General features: G+C 36.9%; 1 protein-coding gene across 4 annotated transcripts in view; it reads right to left on the reverse strand.

Moving 5' to 3' along the window:
* LOC113115158 (roundabout homolog 2-like) overlaps window positions 1-12,301 on the reverse strand; it is a 59,480-nt gene that overhangs the window by 14,572 nt on the left and 32,607 nt on the right. For all 4 annotated transcript variants that reach the window (XM_026282503.1, XM_026282502.1, XM_026282501.1 and 1 more), the window contains exons 7-9: window positions 4,951-5,075; window positions 3,191-3,362; window positions 1,717-1,922 (exon numbers count right to left, since the gene is read on the reverse strand). In XM_026282503.1, the coding sequence (XP_026138288.1) occupies window positions 1,717-1,922; window positions 3,191-3,362; window positions 4,951-5,075 (503 nt within the window). The remainder of the gene's footprint in view (window positions 1-1,716; window positions 1,923-3,190; window positions 3,363-4,950; window positions 5,076-12,301) is intronic.

Here is a 12,301-nt window from a genome sequence, read left to right on the forward strand (position 1 = left end):
CCGCAGTGCAATCTGTCAAACGTCTCAATTAAGATATACAGGCCTTGTACCACAGATGGCATTCTTATTGGAATGTTCTTGAAATGTGAAGCAAAGAAAAGCTGTGCAATATACAGCTGCTTTTCTCGAGTTACTTAAACAAACTTTTGAAAGATATTGTCTTTTGAATGCTATATCAGGGTCAAAATTCTGCATTTAAAAATGGGTTCTCTTTCAGTATGAATTTAAATAAACCTGACCAGATACTAGAAGAATTTGAAAAATACATTTACAGAATTGCAATTAATGCATAACCGAGCAATTTTAACACACGAATGATAAGGATTATTCATTCAAAGTAATTATATAACCTTTATATACCATATTTGTGTACACTATAGTGCATACTATAACAACACACTCTTTATTTTTATAAAAAATTAAATAAATACTTTGCAATAAATACAAAATAAATATAAAATGTTTTATTATATTGAGAAAAATACTAAATTGTCCATAAAAATTATAGTTAATTTTTCAAATACAAACAAATTTTGGTAATTCATATCATAAAATGTTTCTGGAACTATTCTATATGTGTATGTGTGTATAAAAACAATAAAAATATAATAGAATAGTATAATATAATATAATATATTATAATATAATATAATATAATATAATATAATATAATATAATATAATATAATATAATATAATATAATATAATATAATATAATGATTAATGTTTTATTTCATTACAACATAATACAACACAAACTATAATAAAGTGGATGGTACCACTTATATGGATTTACACACACAATTAACAGCCAAAACTATATAAAAAAGAAAAATAGAAAAATAAAATAGTGTTCCTAAGATTCTTTTTTTTTTGTTAATGAACGTATATATTTATTTTGTAAAAATAATAATTGTTTTTGTGTGTGTAATAAAACCTGAATTGGTGCATTCTGGGAAATTAAGTGTTGCTCCATTTGTATGGCCCATACAAATTCAAGTTAATTTATCAAATAAAATGCAGATAATATTAAACACAACCAATATTAATAATTCATGAATTGAATTCTTGATGGCACACAACCATGATTCTTTTATGCTATGTTATGATATAAGATGTATGATGCTGTTTTAATATTCAAAAGAGAGCCCCACAGAGTAATATTAGCATATGAAATATTTCACTCCTCCATCCTTATCTGATAGGCTAATATATCCGTTTTGTCAAACACTATATCATGACATGACAGATTTGGCTGGTTGTTTAGATGTATCGCACTCAGAGCTTCAAGTCTTGAGCTATTTTTCCACTGAACCTACTTGATGAATGAATGCCAAAATCAATTAAAACAAATCTTACTCTTTTCTCCAAACTTGGAAGGAAACTGCAGATTAGAGTCACTTTCACTTTATCAGTGTAATTCGTGTGCGTAATTACATTTGAGCTAAATGTACGCAGAGCTTCTCCAAGCGATCAAATCTGTTGGTTATTGATTTATGAACGTTACGTGGCTAAATGTGTTTTGCATGCGCTGATGGAAACCCTGCCTCGAGTAAGAAATGCTCAAGTGGACACCATTATTTCAGGTGTGCTTGTGAACGTCTCACTTAGTTTGAAATGTTTTCTCAGAGGCTCTCTGTCCAGGGAGCTTTCGCTTTTCACAGCTCTAATCAAAGCAAACAATTCACATCTTTGTCTGAAGCGTCTGTCAAATACCTTCAAGCCGCTGATGTGTAAAGTGCCGTTTTCCATTAGGCTTATGTGAATGTCATCGCTCAGAACGCTTTGGCCGTCCTTCTCCCACCTGACGCTGGGGATTGGGCTGCCCATCACATGGCACTGGAGTAGGGCGCTGGAGCCTAAAGCGAGCGTCTGGTTGGCTGGGCCCTGACGGATAATTGGAGGGACGAGATCGGATGGGCCTGGAGGATAAACAGCAGAGTGTGTTTGTGGGGAGTGTGTTTGCATCTGTCCAGTTGTCTTACAGTTGTCTAACAGTGCTTCTGGCATCCAAAGATCAGTCTGACTGACTTCCGGCTACGGAAGTGCAACTGGCAGTCAGAGTTAATCACACTTTGAGAACACAATGGCACAAAAAGATGAAGATATTGTGGAATCGGGGTGATGGGTCAGTATGGTTGGCTTAGACTAGTTATTTAAGGGAATCTGCAGAATAGTAAGACTTTTTAAAACTTGCAGGAGTACAATGAATAACACATACTTAACAAATGCATACAATCTCAAAAATAAAGCATGTTTCTCAGATTCTTACTTGATTAAACAGGCTAAGGCAAAAAAAAAAAAAAACAGGCTTATTTCAAAGACATCAATACTAGAGTCGATCCATATTGAATTTGCTGATATGATGAAACCAAGGCAATTAAAAGATTGCTGTGTTGATACTCATGAAATCTATATATTGAAACTTTTCTTACTGTGACGGGGCGGCCCAGAGAAGCCACAAGAGTCTTACATTTAATTAAACACCAGATACAGTTTATTGTGTAACCACAATACCAATAATATTCAGCAAAAAAAATATTTGATGCATAATGCAGGACTTTTAATTACAAAAAAGCCCTCCAAAAAAACGGGACTTTTATTTTGAAGTACCAATGCTTTACTGCTTTCAGCCACTCATTCAAAAAGACAAATACAAAAATCCTCAACATATTACAATAAAAATACAGTAAGGTAAATACTCATCAACAGCTTCTTAACTTTCAAACATGGAGAGCTCACAATTTATTTAACCACATCATTGCCTTTAATTATATAATTCTAAAAACTTAAAAATGAAGTAGGTTCAAGTACACTTCTCTTTTAGTGATCCCTCAGCAAGCACCATTAATTGAAAACTAAATTTATGATTTAAAGAACGCACATCAAAATGAAGAGCCATGCGTATATTGTGTGTTCACGCTCAGGCAGTTTGTTAAATTAAATTTATGCATTTAGCAGACACTTTTATCCAAAGCGACTTACAGTGCATTCAGGCTATCAATTTTTACCTATCATGTGTTCCCGGGGAATCAAACCCCCAACCTTGCGCTAGCTTGCGTGCTAACACAATGCTCTACCAGTTGAGCTACAGGAACACACAGTTTGTTAATGCTAGGGGGTTTTCTTCACAATTATCTCCAGAGATGCCATTTGCTGGGTGGGATGAACTGTAATCCCAGGTACTCACCAGTTTCCACTTCCAGCAGAGCCTTGGCGAGGACACTTCCTGCCACACTGATCGCCTGGCAGATATAGTAGCCGGAGTCCTCCGAGTGAACATCAGAGATGGACAGCTCTCCGCTCATGGACACAGAATAACGGCCCGACTGGGAAGGAGGTTGGCCGGGGAAAAGCAGCATCTATGACAGAAGACAGACTCTTGAGTTCACACCACACTGTGGGTAAATTACCAAGTGTTCAGAGAGACTGAATATCTGATTTACAAATTTCAAACAGCCAGGGAAAACAGGATCGTTCTTTTGAAGGAAAAGAGTTTGATGAACTATGTAGGCATACTCTAATTATTATTATGATTCAATGCTCTTGAACAGTTAAAGGTAAAGTAATAAAATCAGCCTGTTTAATTGGTTGTTAAGTCATTTATTCATGTGATGACAAAGCAGAATTTTCAGCATCATTACTCCAGTCTTCAGTGCATGATCCTTCAGAAATCATTCTAATATGCTGATTTGCTGATCAAGAAACACAGTTGAGCTGCTTAATATTTTTTTTGGAAACTGTGATTCAGTTTTTAATAAATAGAAAGTTCAAAGAACAGCATTTATTAGAAATAGGAATCTTTTTTAACCCGATTCATGTCTTCACTGTCACTTTGATCAGTTTAATGCGTCCTTGTTGAAGACAAGTATTTAAGTATCTAAAAAATTAAATGCTTGAATATGGTGCCTCCAAAATATCGCTGAAAAACCGTAAGCCGATTAAAAGATCTCATCTCCATCAAAACTGATTTGAGTGCTTGGTTGTGTTTTTCTGGCAGTTTAATTCGCTGAGAGAAGCTGTTTGTTACTTTGTGGGACTGCAGTGGGGTTAACTGGGGGTACATACAGTAAAGTGAGGGGGGAATCTATGCACTTCTCTTAAGAGGCTTAAAATGGGCAAGTAATGGACGAAGGTGAAAAGGCCACAGCCTAATCTGGAACACAGCTGCAAATGGCATACAAGCGTGAACACGAGGGACGTGTTATAAAATCCATTGCACAGACCACACCCCAAATGACACCAAAATGATGTGAGCCATCAGGGCTGAGTGGTCTTTAGCTCTCTACCGCACTGATGGTGGTCTATTTTTAGCGTCGAAACACACTCCTGACTGCCATTACACTGGACTCTGTGCTTTTGCTGGCCTATGGGAACTGCTTTCAAACCTGATGTTCCTCTCTGTTAAATTTTCTCCTCCCACTCCTTCACAAGTCTCTCTAGGAGGTCCAACTCATCGGTGGTTTCCCATGATGGCTTTGAAAACACGCTGCTTTGTCAAAGGGCCCAGCTCCAGCAATTCAACGCTCTGAATCATCTCTTCAATGCAATCAGCAATACACGGCTAATCAGCATCAACAAGGGTAAATATAATCATAGAGACTCTAGGCTTGTTTTCAAGCTCTGGCTAAGTTAATGAGTCACTGATAAACATGCTCTGAGATGCAAATAAATCATCTTTATATGAAGAGATCTGCCTTTGATCTCCAATCAGGCTCTTTAAACCCACGCATGACATTCAGTGAAGCATTGGATTACTGGGGGACAATGCTGAGCCATCTCATAAGCGGCATCTCGAATCATGTACAATGCACTGTTTACTTATGCTATACAGTATGTACTTGACTATATACTGTATGGATTTTAAAAGGTAGTATAGTGTATTTATACACAGCTGTTTAAACTCAAAAAAACATGCTATGCTTGATTAGATACTGTAGCTGCACTCACCTGACTCCCTTCTTTCTGCCAGAAAACTGCTGGAAGAGGGTTTCCCTGGGTGCCACATTGAAAAGTGACAGTCCGTCCCCGGGCAGCGACTTGATCCTGGGGACGTACGTCAATCTGTGGGGGCACTGCAGCCAGAGAGAACAGAATGTGGCTGGTTAGAGAATTTGAAATGCTTCATGATTTTTTGCATTTTTGTCTTTTTTAGCTACCTATGTCATACAAATGGATGGAGGAAGGACAAGAAATAATGGTAAATAGTGTTGGCAAAATGACACAAGGTGGAAAAGCTAGACCCAAAAAGCAATTTACATAGGAAAAGCGGAATTGTCCAGTAGACCAGATCGATCAAATCCAAGAGTATTAAGTAATAAACATATACTTTAATTTCTTAAGAAATGTTCTGGAATCAAATGATTGAAGACGTTGGCATCTGTGTAAATTAGAGCAGAGTTTGTGGCACTGCAGAGATACATTCTGAAAACTCTAGAGTAACATCTGAGAAGTAGGAGTCTCGAGTAAACGTCTCAGGGGGAGTCATTTATTTGCATTCCCTGTCTCTGTTTCAAACTAATGCTAATCAGCTGGAAAGCCCAACACCCCAAAATCAGTTTCCAATCCAAAAAGATACAGCAGACTATCGAAATTTGGCATACTTTACTGAGATGTCTGTTTGTGGCAGTTTTGTGTGCAAACCTTTCAATTTGTTCTCCTCTGAATCTCCGAGCTTTCTAGGAGTAACAACTGAGATGTTGAAGAGACATAATTTGCTATTCGTTTCTGCTATGGGAGGCTCTGACAACAACCACTCGTACTTGAACTTGGTTTGATTGAATTTAACCCTCACCAAACACCATCTATGCTCGCCCACTCTATAAAAACATGTATTTTAAATCACTTATCAGTTAAGTGCTGTCCTCTGAGGCTCATCAGCTCTGTGATTTGCACATTAGCAGGAGAGCTGTCAGATTTAAAACATATAGAGTCTCCAGTCAGCCCAGATTAAAGCAAGTAATTAGTTGTGAATGCAAAGCTGATCCGTGGCTCACGCTGGGATAGCGGCGAATGCATGATATCGAAAAACATCTGTTTTCAGGGGCGATGTTTGAGGTGGTTACTGCTCGGTTTATCGCTCTAAAAGCCAAACGGAACCACCAATGTTATCCAGCAGCCATTTCCCACCCACTTTTTAGTATGGTGCTGGGCTCAAGGCTGTGTGTCTTTGTTTAGATAACCAGACCGCTACCCTGCTGTTCAGAAACTTCACAGTAGGTTTGTACTGCAGACCCAAGTGAGAGAAGGCGTATGAGAGCGAGAAAGGCAGACAGGGAGAAAGCGCGAGATCTGACTCATCTGTGTTGTTTCTCCATTTTCACATTTTTTTCTTACGGGGCTACAAGCTCCCACACAAATAACAACTCATGACGAGAAGCTGACAAAGATCATATAAACCGGAGGAGAATAATAGTATGGGGAGAAGTGGCTTGGGGCTGACGGAGCTACTGTTCACTTCTACAGGTGACAACTCCCAAGCGACAGATTGACTTGTATGTATGCATGTCAGCTTTAGGGATTGAAATAATGAGTTAAAGAAACATCTCCGAGTATAATGAAATTCTGAAGCCTCAAAGGGACAGAATATATTTTAAAAAATATCTGGGTTTTTATTTTTGGCCTTAAAAATCAATGCCTTAAATATCTTCTTTCGCATTTATGGCTTGATGAAGCAACTTTAACATCCACAGAACCTTTCTATTCTACAAAACATACTTTATTGATTGGTTGGGTAACACTCTACTTAAAGTCTTTATGTATAATGCATAATAAAAGTCCCTTTAATGCATTAATTATGTCTTGCAATGCACCTTATAATGCATTGCAAAATCTCATGAGTAATTGTAACCACAGTTATTATAAAATAACACTTGCATTTTTAAAAAGTTTTAATTATTTACAAGATATAATGTAATATAATGCACATTATGAATAATTCTAATGTATTATACCCTTTAATAACCCTTTATAATGCATTATACATAAAAGCTATAAGTAAAGTGTTACCAAAGGTAGTTTAGATTATTAAAATGTTCTTCCTTCACAGTAAGATTCTTAAAAGAATCTTACTGTTTACTGTTTACTGTTTACTGAATGGTTCTTTATGGAACACCAAAAAGGTAATTGCGACAATTCAGACTTTTTTACATATTACAATTCTAACTTTTTCTTGTTTTTCTTTTTTTATTTGCCTTATACTAACTTTCTTCTTCTCAGAGTTTAAATATTGCAATTTGTTTATATCTAACAATTCTACATTTATATCTTACAATTACGAACTGTGAGTTAAATATGGAACCCTGTTTTTGCCACAGAATAAAAAAAAATGAATAAAAAGTCTGACTTTTGTTTTCAGATTTGTGTGGTATAAATTATATAAAATCATATAAAGATAATGATATAAAGTCAGAATTGCGAGTTATAAAGTCCAATTTTCAGGGAAAGAAAGACAACTGTTTATATCTCACAATTTTGACATTATAATTGCTAAATAAAAAGTCATGATTACCTTTTTTTATTTTTATTCAGTGGCGGAAATGGGCTTCCATAGACAAAAACTCACAATACCTTTTACATTTTTTATCCCATGGCAGAAACAAGCTTCCATATGAGGGTGAATAAATGATTTGAATTTTTTTGCATGAAATGTCCCTTTAAAAGCCACAGAATTAAACCACACAATTTCCCATTTTTAAAACAGGGCACGTTTGAGATGATCCAGTGAACGAGGATGCATTTGACTCACGACTCATCCTGTGGGCATTTTGTTGGGCTTGGTAAAAGCTATTGTGCACATGGCCGCTCATCGTGTGTGCTTGTCTGATGAGTGTAAAAACAGCAGATGTGTGTGGTCAGTCGTAATCTTCAGCGTGTTAAGTCACTGATGCTGTGGCTTTGCTCCCTGGTATTTTGGGGAAATGTTAGGCTAGAAGGCAGCAAACATCTGCTGAAAGGATCAGAGAAGACAGCGTTCCCCTGATAGACACAGGCCCTGTCAATCTCACATTAGCACAGGTGTTCTCATAACATCACACAGAAAGTAAAAGTTAACAGACTGCATGCAAAACTATTTTACTCTAGCTTCTGCAACTGTGTATTTACATATGGGACTGAAGAGCTGCAGTACATGCAGGGCAAAACTCACCAAGTGCCAATGTAAGTAAATATGGCTGTGGAGAGTAAATTAAACCAGTTACTCACCAGTGGCTGGAAACCTTTGCATAATAATGCTGCATAATACAGAAGTAAATCTGTAAGAATTACAGTCACATATTTGGATTTTTTTTTTCACGTTAATCCACCAAAACGAAAATGTGAAGAGTGAAATCCTGATTTTTGTGACAGGTGCAGTTCCACTGAGAGACGGATACTGGCTCATGTCATATGTGATGCTGTGAGTGACAAAAAAAACAACAACACATTGGGATTTTGTTCATAATATTTTAGTTTTGGTGGATTCATGCGAGAAATATTCCACATACAGTATGTGAATAAAATTCTTACATATGTATTACAGCGGTATTACGCAAAAGAAACAAAACTGTTTCTCACCAATATATATCTATAAAAATCTAAATGTAATTTACACTTTATTGGCAGACAAGTAAAAACCTAAATTGGAAAAAAAATGATTTTATTGTCTTTTTGTTTGTTTTTTAATGATATATTATATTGTAGAGCCCGACCGATATATCGGCCGGCCGATATTATCGGCCGATATGAGCTAATTGCATTTAAATCGGCATCGGCGTTTATAACGGCCGATGAAACATGAGAAACGGAGTCTCTTTCTTCACTCATGTTATGAGTGTTGCATAGTTTGCCCACCAGAGGGCGGTCTGCAACTCCAGAGTTGACAACAGCGCCAGAAATCCACAAAGAAGAAAGCGATCAGCCAAGCCACCCAGGTGAGTCTGTCGTTCGTCATGTGAAATGATTGTAGATTTAGTTCATACACTGTATATAAAAACGGTGTTGTAGTTCTAGTTAACGGTCCTATCATTATCACTTCTAAATATTCTGCAACATCACTCACAGCCGCTAAAGCATTGCTATATTAGATTAGCCACAAAGCTAATACCATGTTTATCAGTGGAAGAGCGCGAACGTTAATAAGAGGTCAAACTATAACGTTAGCATTTAACTTATTCTTATTCTATTGCGGTGTGTTTCCCACATAATGACCCCGTAATGGTCCTTTCACACAGGACGCGGTATGCACGGCATTTGCCCGCTGGGTTTAGCGTTGCCCTTCAGATACAATGCGATTTGCGCTGCGCTATGGCGTTGGCGGAGTTTAAAAACTTTTAGCGGGAGCTCTTTCGTAGTCTGTGGTTCCTCCTTTCGGTCAGCATGTATCTGTCCCGTTGTAAGAAGCGAGCGATAGCGCTAGTCCTGCTGATGATAATTAAGAGAGAAGCAAGGAAGAAGAGGCTACCCTCATGTCCAGAGAACAATTTGGTGAATTCAGGCTGGTTACGTTACTCTAACGCTAATATAGCTTCCTTTTTAGCAGGCCCCTTAAATGCTTGCTATTAACTTGTTTGAAGGTGGTTCTTCTCAAAATTGACAGCGGTGTGTTCATGGCACTAATGTTAACCATTCAACTTCGAATTGATTCTGTAATCTTCCGGTAACAGTAGGCTAACTTTACGTTCGCCAGCGCATGACGATGTTTTGATTCAGACTGCACAAAGAGAAGAGGAGAAGATATACGGGTCCGTTGTGAATGTGTCTGTGAGAGCAAATGTAGTGTAGTTACAGTAACTACAGTAGGTGCGTCAGAAATGATTAAACCAGAGGGGACATGTAAATAAATGTGAGCTGAACACGCGCTTTTATTTTATTTATTTTTTTTTTTACATATTTTTCAAAGCAGCTTTACAGACATAAAAGGGAAATGTTGAAATAATATAGTTAAATATAAGTAGGTAATACCTATTGCTTGACAAATAAAAAATATATTTTTTTTCTCATTTTTGCCTATGTAGGAGATCCCTGTTTATTATAATTCTAATTCTAATGATGACATGAGTAATGATGCATGGTGATATTATTAATACACATGCTTATTCTTTCTCTGTCTCTCTTTCTGCCTACAGATGGCTGAAAAAGGTGAATGCTGTAGCAGTGTGGGACTACTTCTGCAAATACTTTAACTTTAGTATTATAATTTATTTACAGTACACACACAGACTGTTAAAACCAGCTTCAACTGGAAGAAAGTAAAAGTGTTAAATGTTTAAAACCAGACTGTTTTTTGATCATTAAAAAATATATACTTTTGATGTGCAATTGTTTAGTCATTGAGACTGTAATCTAAGGCTTTTTTTTTTTTTTTTTTACATAAATCCCTTCTGGAAAATGGTTTATACAGCCCACATACATAGAACAGGCAGATATTTTGCTATTGAATGTTGTGTAAGTGCAGTATATAGGAAATGGGTCTAATATCCAGTTTATTTTCAAAATCAAAATATCGGCTTATAAATCGGCTCTTTTCGAGTTAATATCGGCATCGGCATCGGCCCCCAAAAATCCATATCGGTCGGGCTCTATTATATTGATATAGACGGTAAGGGAGAGGACAGGAAATGTGTGGATTAGTCCATGTCACACGTCAGATTCAACTAACGTGACTAACATGGGTGCCACAAATTAATGTGGAAAAGCGTGTGCACTAATTAATAAGTCACATTCAAAAGGCTTCTATTTTTAACTCTAATTTTCTATTTTACACCATTTTTTCAAAATCTAAGAAAGCTTTGTTGACAGCAACTGTATTCAGTCTCAAAATCCTTGTAGCTGGTAGAGGGCGATGTGGGGTCGAAGGTTCGATCTTTAGGTAAAGCTAGCACTGATAAAATGTTATGTAAGCAGTTGTTTTGTATAAAAGTGTCAGCCAAATACACAAATATAAATGTAAATGTGCTTGTGATTCCTTAAAATGTAGTAGTCACTGTCCAGTGTGAATGTTCATGCTTCAGTGTTATTTATATTAATCAGCTGCTTAAAACTTCCTAATTCACAAGCTCTGAAATCCCCATTCATTTAATGGCAGTATCAGAGTAATGACTTGAAATCTCTTTTTTAAGCATTCCCACACTTTTCAATCATACCCACAATGCAATGCAGCAGAAAACAGTCTGCCTGTGCTACCTTGCGAAATGCAGCAGCATGCAGTGAAGAAGAAGGAAAGGTTGGTAAGGATGAAATGATGAAGGGCAACAAAACATCAAGGCAAATGAGACAGAAAATTCACAAATGAAACATCAGGAAAATGGCCCAGAGTCAGAAAATGGAGAGAGAAAGAGAGAGATAGAGAAAGAGTGAGGCAGAAAAAGGAGGCTGTAGGAAGGAGATGGAGGCAGAGCTGCTTGTTCTCATCTTAATTCAGACTGGCAAAATAACTGGAGGATGAATTGAATCAGGGCCGCTTCCCCCGGCTTGTGCCAACTAGATTCCCATCCAGTTTTCTCGCTCTTTCTCTTGCTCATTTCTACACACACGCAAACACACACTTTGCCATGTTCTATTAACACTGCCTCTGCACTCCGGCAGTTTGCTAAAGCACACCGTCTTTCTATAACAGCTGTCAAATACAGTAATCCACACGCTTTAACGTAAGCTCCACATCGTTGCTCTGTTCCGAAGCTGCCTAAGTAGAAAAACCTACAATAATTTACTCACCCTCATCTTGCTCCAAACCTGTATGAGTTTCTGTTTTCAGTGGAACACAAAAGGGTATATTTTAAAGAAGGTTTTTAACTGTTTAATCCATACAATGAAACCAACACTGTCCAAAACAACATTTGGTCCTCACTGACGATTTCCATTTATTTTTATGTTCCACAAAAAAAGAAAGTCAAACTGATTTTGAACAACATGAGGATGAGAAAATGTATTTTTAGAGAAAAATATTTATCCAACATGGTTAATGAGGTATGTAAACTTTTTCTTAAAGTATATATTTTATTCAACACTGAAAAGTGTCAAGAAAAAAGTATATCAAAGCCTAATAAAAAAGTACCCATTGTTTGTATATTTTGTGCTTATTTCAGTATTGTGTTGTTAGCATAGCAACATGCGAACATAATCTTCAATGAAAGCAATTGTGAGTCGAGTCTCTCGCTACTTATATTGTGCTTCCATTCCCTTCTGCGATACAATTGCGAGAAAAGGTTCAATGCATCACAAAGCTTTGTTTAGTCCTCACTAAAGCATATACAGTATGCACACACTTTACACGCACAGTCCTGTTTTCTAAACTTGTATGATCTGTGTGTAGACCTATCATGTG

The sequence above is a fragment of the Carassius auratus genome, chromosome 15 (genome assembly GCF_003368295.1).
Source record: "Carassius auratus strain Wakin chromosome 15, ASM336829v1, whole genome shotgun sequence".
NCBI classification, from domain to species: Eukaryota; Metazoa; Chordata; class Actinopteri; order Cypriniformes; family Cyprinidae; genus Carassius; species Carassius auratus.